Source organism: Gossypium hirsutum, unplaced genomic scaffold (assembly GCF_007990345.1).
Source record: "Gossypium hirsutum isolate 1008001.06 unplaced genomic scaffold, Gossypium_hirsutum_v2.1 scaffold_438, whole genome shotgun sequence".
NCBI classification, from domain to species: Eukaryota; Viridiplantae; Streptophyta; class Magnoliopsida; order Malvales; family Malvaceae; genus Gossypium; species Gossypium hirsutum.
In genome coordinates this window covers 1-17500 of record NW_024403027.1, presented here as the reverse complement: position 1 = coordinate 17500, position 17500 = coordinate 1, and the positions used below count along the sequence as shown (strand labels likewise).

The 17500-nt window shown below is 34.1% G+C and overlaps 1 protein-coding gene and 1 long non-coding RNA gene across 31 annotated transcripts in view; both read right to left on the bottom strand.

Moving 5' to 3' along the window:
• LOC121226795 (uncharacterized) overlaps positions 1-6223 on the bottom strand; it is a 7124-nt gene extending 901 nt beyond the window's left edge. Inside the window, exons 1-6 of one of the 2 annotated variants that reach the window (XR_005924494.1) lie at positions 5867-6223; positions 4433-4517; positions 4261-4351; positions 3737-3929; positions 2381-2446; positions 1-192 (exon numbers count right to left, since the gene is read on the bottom strand). The exon at positions 1-192 is cut by the window's left edge and continues 901 nt beyond it. This is a non-coding gene — a long non-coding RNA (uncharacterized lncRNA). Of the gene's footprint in view, positions 193-2380; positions 2447-3736; positions 3930-4260; positions 4518-5866 lie in introns of both variants that reach the window. The other variant, XR_005924493.1, reaches the window with a different exon arrangement.
• Positions 6224-7683: 1460 nt separating this feature from the next.
• Positions 7684-15924, bottom strand: LOC121226793 (lariat debranching enzyme-like). 29 transcript variants are annotated; one of them, XR_005924472.1, is made up of 21 exons: positions 15651-15807; positions 15388-15536; positions 15022-15092; positions 14046-14639; positions 13823-13952; positions 13527-13618; positions 13258-13323; positions 13041-13094; positions 11495-11552; positions 11264-11360; positions 11063-11111; positions 10929-10968; positions 10491-10634; positions 10266-10370; positions 10047-10173; positions 9695-9884; positions 9387-9568; positions 9175-9290; positions 8876-9008; positions 8449-8559; positions 7684-8107 (listed from the first exon to the last, which is right to left on the bottom strand). XR_005924472.1 is itself a non-coding variant. In XM_041110450.1 (9 exons), the coding sequence occupies exons 5-9, from the start codon at positions 13890-13892 to the stop codon at positions 10800-10802; spliced, it is 417 nt and encodes a 138-aa protein (XP_040966384.1). In that variant the 5' UTR covers positions 13893-13952; positions 14046-14639; positions 15022-15092; positions 15388-15536; positions 15651-15924; the 3' UTR covers positions 10621-10799. The 29 variants fall into 29 exon arrangements, 4 of the variants coding, with proteins under 4 accessions (XP_040966385.1, XP_040966384.1, XP_040966386.1 ...); XR_005924475.1 differs by having other exon boundaries at positions 13527-13952; positions 14046-14124; positions 14241-14639; XR_005924480.1 differs by having other exon boundaries at positions 13527-13952; positions 14319-14378; positions 14477-14639.
• Between the last annotated feature and the right edge of the window lie 1576 nt (positions 15925-17500).

Here is a 17500-nt window from a genome sequence, read left to right as displayed (position 1 = left end):
CCCATCCCAAAAAACCCTACCCAAAATACTAAACAATAAAAACAGAACCAAAGCTGTGGCCCGAGCAAAAGAATGGATCACAAACAAGCATGCAAAAAGAGAACACAAAGATTTAGAGACTTTCACAATTGAAGCAACTTACAGTGCATTTGCAAAAAGGGTCAGACTCCCATCACTCCTTAACCGAAAACCCTGGCAAAAGTCCACTGAAAATATTAGTAGAAAGAAGCATAGATTTGAAACTAAAAACAGAGATGAAAAGGAAAGAGACAAATACATATTCATCCCTGAAATCAATATCCGATGAATTAGGGGATTTCAAAAATCACAAATAACAGAAACGGCAAACAAAACTTGGGATTTCTCTCATGAAAAGCCTGTACCTAGTGTACCATCTTTGTGTGTATGAAGAAAGAAAGGACAAGAAATGAGGCTGGGAGAAAGAGAACAGGAGAGAAGGGAAATATTTGAAAACAAGGGAAAAAACAGTAGTTGATAAAGGAGAAGGAACGTTAGAAATAAGGGAAAAACAGGAGAGAATAAAGGAATAAGGAACGTGATCCATAGTTTCAAATACTGAAAGAAATAGACTTTCTCTAAAGCTGAAAATCAAAATCTCTGACAAAAGTACACAGGAAACAAACAAAAAGAATAAACAGAACGAGATCAATAGATTTGTAACACGGAACAAAACAGTGATGTCTACGAAACAGTGATTCTCTCAAGGTGAAAACCACAAAAACCATGACAAAGACACTCTGAAAATAGAAGTAAAAAAGAAGCATATATCTGAAACTAAAACAGGAATGTAAAAAGCGACGGTAGGATTAACAATAAAATAGCCATGGACGAATGGAAAGACAGGAGACCAGAGACCGAAAGAAAACATCCACTTTTCTAAAAAGAAAGTGGAGATGAATGAGACGGAATGAGCCAATGTTTTCAAAAATTCCAATACCGTAAGCGGTTTCAACTTCTATTTATTATAGATTTTGCACCTGCAAAAGAGATAGAAAGGAATCCATGAATGTGTACTTCTTGCTGCTACAGGGCAAGAAAGATACAAATTAAAGACAGTCATTTCTGGACAGGAAGAGTACTACATATTCCAAGGACAGATCTATCTCATTCAAGGATTTACAAGCACAGACCTCAGACCGATCGTTTAAACTAATTATTGTAGAGAATTATTTAATTAAAGTCATTCATGTGTGCCTATTTCCTGATGGTTGACTAAGCAATTCGGATACTGGTTTCACAGTACTTAAAATCTAGCCAATCAGAGATTTTTCTTATGCAGGACATCAGACTAGAAAGCAGTTTTTTATACACGAGACCAGTAGGCTATGTGGACAGTCATATTAGAATGAAAGCCAGCAGAAAAAGTTTAAAGCATTATTTAAGTGAGATAAAAAGGAGAGGAAAGAAGAGACTTTACTTTGGTCAGACCAAAGACTGCAAACCTGAACCAACAACACCCCAAACCCACACAGCTAAACACAACACTCCAAACCAGAGATGAAAAAAGCAAAAAGCAAAAAGACAAATGTTGAAGCAAAGATTCATACCTGAAATCTGTCTAGGATGAAGCAGTGGATTTCAAAAACCACAAAAAACGGTGCAGGGTGTGTGCTTTTTTTTTTTGGCCTTTTGTTACCCAAAGCTAAAATAATGAGAGGAAAGAAATTGAAAAGTGACAGAGAGAGAGAACCGATAAAGAAATGGGAGGAGATTTGGATTGAAGAGATATATTTGAGGATTTGTTATGAAAACAGAATAAATGAGGAAGAAAAAGAAAACAAAAGAGGGAGACCAAGAGACAGAGAGATAGAAAGAAACGGATAATAAATGTGCATAGATTGAAGAGATATTTAATAAACGGCTAATAAATCAGTTTTGGGCCATTTTAACGGTCACTTAGTATTTTATTTTGATTCCCCCTTTAAGATATTAAAAACATTTAAGTCTCCTGTTTGACTTCCGGGAAAATGCAGGATGAACAGAATTTGCCAACTCACAGGTGAATCAGGAATTATTTAAAAAGAACAAGGACTAATGTCAAGTTTGATACAAATTTCCCTCGATTTTCCTCGATCAGAAACCAAAAAGAATAAAAAGAGATGAAGAAAAAACAAGATTTTTTTAAAGAATCAAAATTTATACCTTGAAAGAAACACTAGCACTACCTTGACTCACTCATTCGGAAGAAGCTACCGCTGATTCATGAATTCAAACCTTTTCTTTTCCTTTTTCGAGAGAGAGAAAGAACTAACGACAATGGATCTTGATTGTAAAATAAAATATTTAGAGGGGTAGAGAAATGTAGTTCCCTTTTCATGAATGTCAAGACAATGAGAGAACAGTGCAAGATATAACAAACCTGGTTGGCGTAACTGCTACCCATGTTTGCCCAAGCACGCACATAGTTTGGCTTCAAATCTAGTGCCTAAAGATCCAGACATAGACCAAAAGACTAAATTCAATAGTGCTGAAAATATGGCCACCACAGGTAAAGGGAAGTTTATCATCAAATAATTTTAAATGGACAATCTCAGTAACAGAGGCTAAACAAATCAAACTGCATATGCAAGATCTGAATGCATTAAAAAAGGCATTTTGAAAGAGATGATCAAGGGTATATGTAAATTGAGGAAGTGCATAATCAAATCATCTAAATTAACAAATAGCTTCAAAAATCAAATAACTAATTACATGGAGCTTAATAGAAGAGCTAGTCTATTTTCGAAGGTCCAACTAGGTGCAACATGTTATTTGGAGAATCTTTTTAGCAGCCTAAGGTTACAAAGATGGAGCAAGTAAATAATTCAACCCTATAAGAGAGCTCTATAACACACCAATGCATCACTTTACAATCGAAAGATAAGAAAGAAGAGAAATAGAGGAAAAGATGATGCAACCTAGGTGCAACATGTTATTTGGAGAATCTTTTTAGCAGCCTAAGGTTACAAAGATGGAGCAAGTAAATAATTCAACTCTATAAGAGAGCTCTATAACACACCAATGCATCACTTTACAATCGAAAGATAAGAAAGAAGAGAAATAGAGGAAAAGATGATGCAACCTATAAGAGTTTGACACACAGAAGATTAACATGTTGGGTTATCACATGTTTTGCATTTCTTTATGCCATCCTTTCAATTGATTAAGCACAAGCCAAGTCCTAGGCACACTTTTTTGTATAGAAGCGAGAAAGCCCCCTTGATTCAAGAAGCACAAATTTACATATTCACCTTAATTTACTCAAAAAAGTGCTTTTTTTACATCTTGCACCTCAAATGGTTCAGGTAGTTACAGCACCCTTGCCGACATTGTCAACACCTTCATAATTCATTTTTTTTTATTCTGGCCTAACATGCAAAATAGTGACCAACACACCATACAAACTGATTCTTAGTAAAATCCTAGTACTCATATATTTTGAATTTCACACATTACAGGTGCTCCAACTTAGTAAAGAGAACCCCAAAATTTTAGGATAGGGAAAATAAATTTTTAATTATAAAAAAAGTAATTATGAAATTAACATATAGGATGGTATACAGATAAGACACCACCATTCAAGGGGACAGATGCTCCAACTTAGTAAAGAGAACCCCAAAATTTTAGGATAGGGAAAATAAATTTTTAATTATAAAAAAAGTAATTATGAAATTAACATATCAGATGGTATACAGATAAGACACCACCATTCAAGGGGGAATCATGAAGAAGCTACCTGTTGATAAGGTATGTTGCACCAGGCTTGTTCCAAAGAGAATAATCATTAGGTTTAAGTTTCAAAGCAGTTTTGAAAGATGCAATGGCCTTATCATATTCTCCCGACAAATTATACTGAACACCAAGGACAATGTGTACATCAGCATCCTCAGGAGACATCTGACCAACTTCATTGAATAATCTAGCAACCTCTATGGCAGAAAACACTTCGATTAACACCAGAATATAACAATAACATTTCCAAAATGTAATGTTAGGGATAAGCTTCTAGTAATCTTAAGGAAATTTATATCCTGTCACCGTATGTAAAACTCTAAGTCCAAAATATAATCACTGCAGTCATGGAAACCATATGCAAAAAAGACACTCTTGTAATCACAGCATTCACAACATAAGCAAACTATCCCACAGTAACATTAGAGGAAGCAGCTTACACTCAAACCAAGATTGCAATATCAAGGCATTGTTCCAAAAGACAAAAACCAACCAAAAAAACAAAGAATTATCCCCTAGTGTACTTACATCAGCATAATACACAGAATCAGCAAGCTCCGGTGGCGCAAGAGTACCATACTTTGGGTGAGATACTTTAAAACAATAGTCTGCTCCAATTCTGAACTTTCAAACAGTATTATTTGTTTGACACTCCAAAATTTTAATCTCATCTTGATTAAAGCAATAAGCTTTCACTAACCATTTGTATGACTCACACCAAGAGCATGAAGTACTTCCAGATTGGTAGGATCGGCTTCCTGAGCACGCATCATTGCTGCAATAGCCTGTACAGAGATATCTAATCAGTGAATTACATTTTGTCTACAAAGTCAAATATATGGACCCCAGTAAAGACCACGTAAAACTGCAGATGCATTAATCAAGAATAACAGAAGTACAAAAAGGTCTTGCATAATCCATGTAAGTCTCAAGATTATGGCAAGCAGACACATTAATCATCCAAAACAATTTGCAATAAATGTGAAACATTACACTTCATAGGCTTGATATAGACATAGTTTAAGATGGAACCTTATCCATTCAAATTATTTTTAATTAAGCCAAAAAGGTTTTGACATGGTTCAAGAATAAATAGAAGCGGATGATAAGTGAAATGTAATGCACTACTAGTTCATGTGACAACAAATGATAATAGCTTAGATCCAGAACATTAGCAGCCAGGCAAAGACTGCGGCCTTAGATCTGGTACTCTGACTGAAGCCTCAGGCCACTAAGATAAACATGATATCAATCATATTGCAAACTTCAATGTTTAAACGAAAAATAGCTCCTTCTATCCCTTTTCAGTAAAAGTTTTCATATATAAGAAATGAACATTGCATGGTACACCAAAGTGGCTATATCAAACCAGCAAATGCAAACACAAAATGCAGCCGTACAAGAAAACAGATCCTTTGTGTTCAAAAGGTTTTCTTGCTTGCTAAATCAATAGGTTGTTCTCTTTCCTAAAATATGATAGTATTCACAGGGCATTAGACATGATTCAAAATTATTTAGATTCAGGTGGAATAGAAAGGTAAATGGTAAACCTTGCCAGGCAAAGAATCATGTTGAGTATTTGTTTGTTATGTTTGAGTATTTTGAGATAGTTATATGTAGCTAACTTTGAGTATTATATTGAGATGAAAATGGTTAATATGTGTATGAGTGTGAATGTGTTGATTTTCTGAATGGATGAAAAGGAATCGGTATGTTTAAGCTAGCATAAAGTTGTATAATTTCGACAATCATGGATGAAAAGGAATCGGTATGTTTAAGCTTGGGGAATCCGTGATGCATTGTACAATAATCGACCTTGCGAACAAACCAGATTATTAGAAAACCAAAATACAATTACTACTGCTTTGACAGTCAATATTATACGATATCAAATAAATGAAATATGGGTTTCAGGTTAAACTGGCATATAATCTTGTTTAACCCGTACATTTAACAGAATTTTAACAATTTATACAAAGGCACAATTGCTTAAACAATATGGGTATCAGGTTAAACTGGCGACTAATCCCCATTCATCTCAAGTTTTAGGGCATTAAAGAATGAATTTAAGCTATGGGAGAGTGCATAAGAACACTAAAATTGAGAAGAAAAGATATTGGGATAAGAACATTACCGTGCAATACGATGAAAGGAATAGCGTGTCTATTTGGGATAAGAATCAATGTAACATAGAATATGAATAATAAAGTATTGACTATAAAAGAGACGCCATGACTGGTGAAATCTTGCAGAACCAGAATTTCTTTCTTTTTCAAAGCATCCAACAAGAACAACCACACCGACATCCATAGATTTGAAAAGACGAACCGAAACAATATTTCCTAGGGCTGAAAACCCAAAATCTATGGATGAAGCAAGTGATTCCAATATCACAATAAAAAAATTAAAAATAAAAAGCAGAAACGATTGAGAAGGAAGAGATGAAAACGGATTAGAGAGGAAAATTTTGAAGAGAAAGAGATGGTAAAGAAATGGAAAGGAAGGGATTTGAAAAGACTGATGAAAACGGGCAGAAGGAATCTTCTCCTGCCAACGGTAACTATTGCTATTTAACACACTCATTTAATAAAGTGATAATTGAGTTATTTACTTTTCAAAATTTCATTTAATACACTTTTATATTCTCAATGTCTAAATATATTTATTTTAAGATAATACTATTTACTATATCAAATATATAAAGAATTAAAAAATATAATTAAAATCTGGTAGTTTAATGATGTTAAATGTAGTGACTAACAAAGATAAATTTAAAATTTGAGGTGGTTTTTGGGCATTTCAAACTAAGAAATGTTAAGTTTTTTATTACCTATATATTTTTAATATAACTATTTTAAACTTTCTAGCAATTCATAAATAATTTATTGTTAGAAAATTTAATAAAATATATATCTAAAAATATAAAGGATAATATAAATTTACTATTTATAAATTTTAAATTGAAATATATTATTTAATTGATGATTAGAGTTATCTACGTATTAAATTAGATCAGACTTCATAAATAGTCCATATATGCAAGCATAATTAAGCTCTGTAAGTCTATATTGGATCTGAAATTCTAGGTATTTCAGTTCTATTAATTTTATTTTATTTAATATACCAGGCTGTTTTACTCAAAAAAATAATGGAAGTATGGCAGCTTATTACCATGGACGAAACGAGCATATCAATGTGATTGCATTTATGAATTTGGGGAAACTATAAAATATAAGTAAAGGAGGAGGCAGAAAACGTAAAAATTTTTAGATAAAATGAAATAGTGACGTGTCTTCTATAACTTCTAATAAACACAATATCAATAAGAAGCCCCTAAATAAAATTCACAATCCAAGGAATATAAATAATCACAGAGTAAACCTGTAACTCAAAAAGTTGTACCTTCTGAACATCGTTCATGTAATACTTCAGTGCCAACTCTAGCAAGAGCCCCACCTAATCCCTAGCTTATTCCATAAACTGATACCACCTCAAATATAAAACTCTAATGTATTTCCATTGCAAGCATCCTAAATCAATTGATTGAACACCAAAAATAATATAACAACCTTTTGGACTCATCATCTTCTTCCACAGCCTTCTAAGAGGCTTTAACATCTCAGCATTGATTCTAATATTAGTTTCTTCGATATCAAAATTTACATTTCAATTTATAAATCACAATTTCTTAAAAATAAAGGTTCTTTTAAGTTCTATAAAACTAAGAATAAAATGCGAAAATTTCCTTTATAATTTTTCTAGTTCACCCTTCTAATATCCCTTTAAACAATTTAATAATCTTATAAATGTGCTAATGGATTGTAACCAATGGCCATGTCTGAAAATTGCTTATTGAAAAAGAACAAAGTTCATGCCTTACTAAGGGTGCCATGCCTTGGATGTTCCTGGATGTCGGAATACAACAAATTACTAAATTTGCAAGAAGCAAGATACAAACTCCATGCTATTGTCATTTATCCATATTAATAACATCAATTCAATTAGAAAAGCCCCAAAAAATTTGAGATTCCAAATTCAAGCTCATATAATGAATGACTGTGATAAAAGCTATTGATATAATATTTGATGTTTATACATTATTTTAGATACAAAGAAAGAAAGAAACTTGTATAGGTGCTCTCCTCTACTGATGAAAGTTGGAAAAGTGTGGGCCATTAAACCAAGTTGCCAACTTCACAAACAAGTAAAGCGTCATAGTATAGCAAGATATTGCTATCAATCTTTTTGCACTAATAAACCTCTTGGTTGATAGAAAATATTATTCATATTCATGAGCACCGATTTTCATTATTCCGTTCTGCATCATCTGCTAGATCAATCTCATCTTCATTGGGAATGTCTTCACTGTAATCATCTAATGAACCAACAAGAAAAACGATGTCACCTTAAGAAATTTAATGGATTTAGTTCGATCAACATGGACGAGGTAAAGTTATAGCATTACGTATGATATGCACAAAGCTCAAAACATTAGGCGTATTCAATGTTCTACCTTGGTTGAAAGCAAATGATCAATTATCTATCCCATTAAACTATATTGGAGAGCATTAGCACCATATTAAACACGAGAAGCAAAAGGTATTCCTAGATTCATGTATACTCTAGGTTTGACTGCATCACAATGAAGATTAACTACCGTATAAAGGGACAAGGCATCAAAACTGAGTGGGACAAGGTAAATAGAAAACTCTTTACCCTTTTGAGGCAATGAAGAAGGAGTATCCCTGGAGTCCGATGCATTATCAAGAACATAAGGAAGATCTAGTAATTCCAAAAAAGATACAATCTGAGGATTACGGGGAGAACCTACAAAAGGTGAGAAAATTTTAATAATTAAAAAAGAAATCGAGCAAAAACAAATTGCAAAAGTCATGATTATTCTAGTTGCAAATCTAAATAAAAAAGAACGCATTCACTAACCAACAATTAATTGAGCTAAAAGAAGATAAAAAATGAAGGATAGTGTTTCATAACCACTGTGACAGTAATATTGAGATGCCTATGGTATAAATATGCAAACATATATGGTAAGTTTCTTAAATCCAAAAGATAGAACCATTAATGGAGATACTATTAGCAGCTCAAAGAAGGAAAAGCATCAAAATATCACCATATTATTTACCAGAAAAAGTAAGAATCAAAGGGTTTGTGAGGTGGAGCTGTTTGAGAAAATTCACAAGGTTTGGCTCCTCTGTCTTCCATCCTGCTCTTAACCCATTGACAACAATCTTGCATGTCGAGCTTTGTTCTCCTACCTATTAGAACAGCAGTTGTCAGCTCACAAGTTCTTGTAGAGTAATAGTCCTTGCAAAAATAGAAAATTGCACATTTTCAAATAAAACATTAGTCCACCCCACCCAAGAGAGAGAGAGAGTGAGATGAGTGGCATGGTCAAAACAAAAATGTCATATATACACACACCCAATGTCTCCACATCGGAAGGTCAAAGGAAAGACAGTTCAATTTCCGTGTTATTGCCAGCCATTCTTCATCGTACTGAACCTCATAAGGTCCTAGATCAGATCAATATCAACAACCTAAAAGATCAGAGAAAGCCAGAATTCATTTATTAGCTTCCAGCAAAGACCAAAAGAAAGAACCTAAATGAAATGGTCAGAACATATGACAGATACCTGCAAGAACTTGCGCCCTGGAGGCATTTATTGAGTGCAAGAAATTTTGTCACTCGACCACCCTCTTCATGTTCAACAAGAGCGGTGAATTTGCAGTGCAAGTGAGCCGAAAACCAATACGATGGTCTGAGTTTTTTGAGCAGCTGAGCAGCAGGTTTGATTCCAAGAGTTCCTTGCTGGATCTAGGAAATATGTGTCAACCAACAAGCAACCAGGAATGGTCAACAAGAAAACTGAAGACGCTTGATATGAAGATTTTCATTCTATCACATATGTCCATTTCCACCAATTGAATATAATTACCTCACCTTTGAAATGTTTTTTTGCAGCAAACAAGTTGTTGCCAGTTCCCATAATCAGTGATGCTGAGCGGCCAATCGTGTGAAAGGAAAATATCAATCAGTTTCTCTAGGAGCATGAGCTTGTGAACATCGTACTCCCGAACATGATACACAGACCTGATAGTATTGTCATTACAAGGTGGCATTTCATGGTGTCCTGCTCAAGGAAAAGCTAATTCATTTCAGTTTCAAAGCTTCGACTCTCCACCCTAAATAAGAATCAATATAACATATCTGACACTCGCTTGCAGTAAATATACAATCACCATTAAAAGAACTCCAGAATAAACATAGAATAGACAAGAAAAGAACTTCATACCCAACCTAAACAATAATTACGCGCATTGTAAATTCCGGAAAGTCCATCGATACGGATATTGCCAAACTTCACAACCACAGCATACCCCAAGAAGTATATATTAGGTGCTGCCCATCCCCCATAATACCTAAAGTTTAGCAGAAGGTAAAATTCAAGGCCTTTTCATAAAAGAATCAGAGTCCCCGAGCTAGAACATATGAAGAAAAGGGGGTGACTTACAATTCCCATAAATAATTGGAAGCTTCATTATTTCCACCGATAAAAATCGTGGGAACTGGGGCAACCTCCTGACCCGAATAGTATTTCCAGAATGACTTCATCTCCCTATATTTTGGGGCCACATTAAGTTAATTAAGTTAATATAAAAAAATGGGTATTTGGAAAGTGACAAAATTTCGTATAAAAACAACAAATTGGAGAAAGTGAGTGTGTGAGAGAAAGAACCTGGAAATCACCATAACAAAGGAGGAGGTCAATTTTGATGTTGCGAGTGTTTTCGATGTATTTAATGGTGTCGTAGACCTTGTCGAGATCTCCATGCATGCACCCTTCCACCGCTATCTTCATCGTTTCGAATTGGACACAATACTGTGGTAGGGTTTGAGAAAAACTTAAAACCTTAGGTTTTTTTTCTTAATGACTTTATCCTCTAAAGGTGAAAACAAAAAACCATGACAAAAACACACTGAAAATAGAAGTAAAAAGAAGCATATATCTGAAACTAAAACAAGAATCAAAAGGGCGACGGCAGGATTAACAATAAAAGAGCCATGGACGGATGGAAAGACAGGAGAACAGATACCGAAAGAAAATATCTGTTAAATTAAAAAAAATGGAGATGAATGAGACGAAATGAGACAATGTTTTCAAAAATTCCAATACCATAAGCGGTTTCAACTTATATTTATTATAGATTTTGCACCTGCAAAAGAGATAGAAAGGAATCCATGAATGTATACACAGGGCAAGAAAGATACTAACTAAAAATAGTTATTTATGGACAGGAGGAGTACTACATATCCCAGGAAGCAGTTTTTTATCCACGAGACCAGTAGGCTATCCGGACTGTCACATTAGAAAGAAAGACAGGTGAAAAAGTTTAAAGCATTATCTTAAGTGAGATAAAAGGGAAAGGAAAGAAGAGACTTTACTAAAACTAGAGAATTTACAAAATGAAATGGCAAATACAAAGACAAAGTACAAGTGATGATTCATACCTGAAATCAGTCACCGATAAAGCAGAGAAATTCAAAAAATCACAAAAACCAGAAACGGCAGAGAAAACCTAGTGTAGCGTCTTTTGTGCACCCAAAACTAGAAAAAAATGAGAGGAAGAAATTCAAAACAGACAAGAGAGAGAGAGAGGGACTCGGCGAATAAATGGGGTGCTATGGATAGAAGAGAGAGATTTGAGGATTCAAATTTCGAATAATGGGAAGGAAACTGACCTTTGATCGGAGGTAAGACGCCGGAAGGTGTTGATGGCGCGGCAGTGTCCGGGGTTTGCTACGAAAGGACAAGAAAGGAAGGGAAAGAGAATAAAGACAACGAAAGAGAGGATTAACAGAGATCAAAGAATGGAAAAACAACAGAGAATAAAAGGGAAAATAAATTTAAAGAGCTGGATGAATAGGTGAAGAAAAGGGGAAGCTATGAACGGAAGAGAGAGAACATAATTTTCTAAATCCCCATGTGACAATGGTAACATTTATGGTAATTAATACCTTCTTTAAATTGCCTTTTTTTTTTTTTGAGGAATTAAAGACAAAGAAGGTAAAGAGACTTAAGGAAAAAAAAGTGGGGAATCGGGATATTCCCAGGATGGGATATAGCTAGGTCGGGATATACCAATACGGGATAACAAAGAACCGGGATATCCCTAGAATGGGATATCCCTGTCCGGAATAACCATGTCAGGTTGGCCGGTCCATACAAGAAAAAATAGCTGAACCGGCCACTAAAACCAATAAACCGGAGGCCAAAAATTGAGAACCGGAATAAGAAAAGACAGGATATCCGGGGAATAGCTTATTCCGAGTCGAAATGTGACAGAGATAAAGCCGGAACAGAATAAGAAAGAAAATTAACAGCCTGTAAAGGAAAAAAGACGTTAGAAAAAAATAAGGGGAAATCGGAGAGAATAAAGGGACCAACTGAAAGACATGTATTTTTTCAATATTTCCGTAAGAGAACAAAATTTTCGAAATTAAAAACATTTAAGTCCCCTGTTTGGCTTCCGGGAAAATGCAGGATGAACAGAATTTGCCAACTCACAGGTGAATCAGGAATTATTTAAAAAGAACAAGGACTAATGTCAAGTTTGATACAAATTTCCCTCGATTTTCCTCGACCAGAGAAACCAAACAGAATAAAAAGAGATGAAGAAAAAACAAGATTTTTCTAAGAATCAAATTTATACCTTAAAAGAAAGACTAGCACTACCTCAACTCACTCATTCGGAAGAAGCTACCGCTGATTCATGAATTCAAACCTTTTCTTTTCCTTTTTCGAGAGAGAGAATGAAGCTATCTTGATTTAACAGAGAGTTTATAACATAACAATATTATAATATTTTTATTTTATTTTCATCGGTAAAATAAAATATTTAGAGGGGTAGAGTAATTGGTTTCGTAAATTTTAGGGGAGGGAACGGGCCTACTGGACGTACATAAAACTAATCAAAAGAGTAGCTAATAAAGGAGAAAGGAACGTTAGAAATAAAGGAAAAGTAGGAGAAAATATGGGAATAAGCTGGTCATTTCGCCACACGCCGAGTACAATTTCAGAATTAGTGTACTTTTCATTTTATTCAATTCAGTCCCAACCTGCTTTTTCTTGATACAAATACATATCTCGTGTCAACTTTTACAAGATGATTTGTGAGGTATGTACATGGTAAAGGGTGTGTCAAATAAGGGAGTATCCTTACCAAAAATAAATTAACCTTGGATATATAATGGGTTTCATTTTAGACCATAAAAATTTATTACTGACCAATCAAATAAGCTTTCATCTTTCCATCGAGATTAGTGTTATTTCCATTGAGACCTATATATTGAAAACAAGGTGATTTAATTCCTGATCACATACCCATAAATTTTCATTTACAAGGATTGACCATCTCAGAAATATGCAAAAGGAAATGAAGACATAAAGAAAGAAATGCAGTTCCCTTTTCATGAATGTCAAGACAATGAAGGACATAACAAACCTGGTTGGGGTAACTGATACCCATGTTTGCCCAAGTACGCACATAGTTTGGCTTCAAATCTAGTGCCTAAAGAGCCAGAAATAGACCAAAAGACTAAATTCAATAGTGCTGAAATATGGCCACCACAGGCAAAGGGAAGTTTATCATCAAATAATTTTAAATGGACAATCTCAGTAACAGAGGCTAAACAAATTAAATACTTCTCTTTTTAAATGCACGGTGAGAAGGAACACAGACCCTTTTTTATTTTGGTGTAACAAGTTAAATACCTCTCTTTCGGATGAAGCTTGATTTATTTGATTAAAAATTGACTTCATCAATGTACTCAAAATAAAAAAGCTTTGCTTCCAATTCAGCTTCCCTGGAATTGCCAATTTATCTGCTTAGTTACTTTTGTCCCCCAAATCAAAATGCTCCATAAAAATACTCCCTCAACAGCTTTGCCATCCGGTTCGATATCAAAGAGATAAATACAATTTATTCTAATTGTTGAAGAAAATAAAACAAAATTCATTCAACTCTACACATCATCAGTAATGGGAAGATTATTATACCACAACAGTACCTTTGAAAAACTCAACACCAAGGTTTTCTGCAACAAAATTGAGGTCTCTAAAAACTGTGAACTTGTTCATCCTGTTGAGCCAACAGGCTTTTACAGTAAGAATAAGCTACCCTAGGGAAGCCGAAAGTATCTGCAAGGATTATCAATGGGATATTGATAGGCATATAACTTAAGCCCGACAAAAAACTAGAATATAAGAAAGTGAAGTTGAAATAAAACTGACACTAGCATAAGGATACTTCTTTACTTTTGACTCGCTCTCCCAAAATGGAAAACCTAAGGCTTTGCTTGGCTGCAGAAATCTAAAAGAAAATAGCAAACAGGACCATGTTTCCAACAAAGCACATCATTATTTTCATTTGACACTAGTATCCCTTGAATGCAAAAATGGAGTTAACCCATTAAGATCAAAGGGTACCTAAAAAATGCCAGGCTACCTATTTTTCCTCCACAAGAACTTTCGTGCAATAAAAAAAGCGATGACAACTCTTCTTACTTTGCCAAACCAAAGCCCTGCCATCTTATTATACCAAATTTGTCAAGCAGGAAAATATACCTTCAAACAAGTGAAAAAGCATCTTCTCAGACTAACAAAACAGAACTGTATGAATATTAGTTATGTTATTGATTAGGATGTAAGAAACTTTTGATCACCCAGTTAGAAGGTTCAGTATCTTCAGTTCCTTTCGGAAGTAATAATGATCACCAAAGGAATAAACAATACGCCTCTGAAGAGCATCCTTCGCTCCATCACTAGATTTCCTCATAAATCGGAGAAGCGGTCGTTTAATGGGATTCAAGCATAAGAGCCAAGAGTCTATAAAAGATACATGATAACAACAAATATATTATCATTTAGCAACACATAATAATTTCCAAACACGAGTATTTTAAGAAACAACTTATATGAAACATAAAATCAGCTGCCAAGAATTTCCATTCAATACAGTAAATAAAGGACAACTGCATTATTAATTATAGGCTGATCTGATGAGCTATAAGCTAAACTAGGACGGTCATAACACATAAGTCATACCAGCATGGTTATCTTCTATTCTTGTTCGCTGTTTTATTTGTTTGTTATTATTATTGACTACAGATGCATGTAACTATAACTTCTTTCTAGCAACAGAAAACTGAGAATAGTTGATTCACACACCTGCAAAAGGAATGAAAGTTAAATAGCAAAAATATAGAACCTCATTTAGCTGCAGGCTCTAGGACTCACTAAAGGCGTCATAAAAGGCTTGCTCCAAGAATCAACCATAGCCTGACAAGGAAAAGGAGTTAAATGCATCATCAACAACAATAACCAGAAACGAGAGAAAAGAAAAGTTAGCAACCAACACATCTTTTGTTTCTCATGTTTTTGTTGTTTTCATGATTGCAATTTAGTGCTAACCCCTCCATTCCCATGGAGTCGCTGATATGCCTCTTTATCACAATTTTAAAGCAATGTACTATCTATTCAACATTCTCTTATCATGATAAAAATGGAAGATTTATAACATCATTAAGAAATACATAAATTTAATCCAAAACAAACATAGAAAAGGAAACCATACCTGAGAGTTTGCTCTAAATGATAGACAGACTAAAGATGCTTCAGGGACAGCCAACTTGCTAGCATCAATGCCACTTGCATCAAAAACAATCGGCAGTTTTGATTTTCTACCATCAGAATATATAACATCCACAGCAGGAAACTTCCTTGCTGCAATTCCGGGACATTAATTTTACTCAGAAATCAGTTGCAATTCAACTAATTTGAACAGATTTTCAAATGATATAGCCTATATGTATATATAAAGAACAAATCAGTTAATACCTTACCACCGTGTTGTTTGAGCTCAGACATATCATCAAAATATCCTCTATTCAATTCATCAGCACTGCCCTAAATCAAATTAAAACAATTATTTATATTAAATTTCATGGAAACGATTTTGAAGAACCAAATTCTCGCACACTTTAACAGCTTTCATATTATCATGCCTCTCATATGCAATAATCAAATCTCCATCCCTAATGCAGCGATTGAAAGATATCATCATTGAGGAGGAATCAATAAGCAATATCCTTGAAAGACGGAAAACACATTCAATTGAATACACAGATGATGTTGGACTAATATGCAATTTCTGTACCAAAATTTGCTCCCCAAAACAAAATATTCCTCAATTGTGATTATGTTGTACATAAAATTTAGAAAATATTATCATTATTGATATATTTCCTTCAATTGTGGATTATATTCCTATTATTACACTGTAAAACAAGATAAGAGTAACATATTTAAAATAGTTAGGAGATAAAATCTTTTAAATATCCTGTAATAAATAAAAAATATCCTGTACATATTTAAGTGGGAATATTTCCCACTTACAAGCTTTCGACTTTTAGAAGCCAAGGAAGGAAGTTTAAGCCATCTCAACTCTATAACCACACCACAAACTGTTAACTTTGTCCACCGTACACCCTGCCCTCTAGTTTCCTTGTAAGACCTAAATTCCCCATTTCTGATGGCTTTTTTTTTGTAAGGCTCAAGTTAGATAATCCAGTTTCATTAGAGATTTAGAGAGATGATATAGCTCCTGCTTCCGCTTCTCATTTAAACATTCAAGGCAAAAGAAAAGAGACAAAACATTGAAGGCAAAAGAATTATACACAATCTTAATAAGGCTTGCTAGAGAAAAACAAATCAAATCATTGGAAAAGAAACCAACTAGTGCAATGGAGGAAACCAAACCAGTGGCAAAATGAGAGGTAATGAACAATTGCCTGCAACTAAATACAAAAATCTTACGATAGATTCGTGATCAAGTTATAATCTCTCTGTCCAATCAACTATCAAATTATGAAGGGGACCCTTAATTTAACTTGCATAAAACAGATGAAGATAGGTACAAAGATGATCATGCTTTTCATTAGTTTTTAAGGAGAATTACTACCCAACATTAGCAAATAGAAACCCAACTATCTGCCGGCTTCAAAATGTAGCCAAAGAAAACCAGTAGAAAGTTACAACTACACACTTAATATTAAATATTCGAGATCCATTGTGCCAATTCGATATTAAAAAATTGAACTTTGAAATTAAAAATGAACGAAGCATACCAGATCAATTAGATTTACATTAAATATAAATATCACTGACTCACTGTACAAACACAAATATCTATATTCCAATTAGTACTGCAAGCAAGAAGACAACAAATATTATAAAACAAAAATGAAAGCATCAAGTTAATTAAAATCAAATATTAAGAATCACTATCAAACATTAATTACAATACATACAAAACAAAAGTCCTAGAAAAATACGAGGAGCTATGTCATTTTAAGTCACAGAAACCCTAGAAAAAAAAGTCTAACAATCAACGAGTGTATAGGGAAATAGTAAGACGAATAAAAAGAAATGCTTACTTGAGAACCAAGCCGATTGCTAAGGCGAACAGAAACAGTAGCAGCAGCAGCGCGCAGCAAGATATCTAATCAGTGATTACATTTTTCTACAAAGTCTCAAAAGGTCTTCCATAATCACTTCCAGATTGGTAGATCGGCTCCTTGTGCATGCTGTACAAGATATTATCATGAATTACATTTTTTCTACAGTCTCAAAGTTTCTTTCTAATATCAATTTCATTTGATAGTCATCATCATTTATATAGTAAGAAT

Coding starts and splice junctions, on each gene's coding strand:
- LOC121226793 (XM_041110449.1), bottom strand. CDS start 13,892: ATGAACAAGTTCACAGTTTTTAGAGACCTCAATTTTGTTGCAGAAAAC. Junction 11,553..13,040: donor GATGAAAGCTTATTTGATTG/GTCAGTAATAAA, acceptor GTCCTTTCGTAG/CAAACCCCGGACACTGCCGC. Junction 10,969..11,494: donor CGTCTTACCTCCGATCAAAG/GTCAGTTTCCTT, acceptor TCTCTTTTGCAG/GTGCAAAATCTATAATAAAT.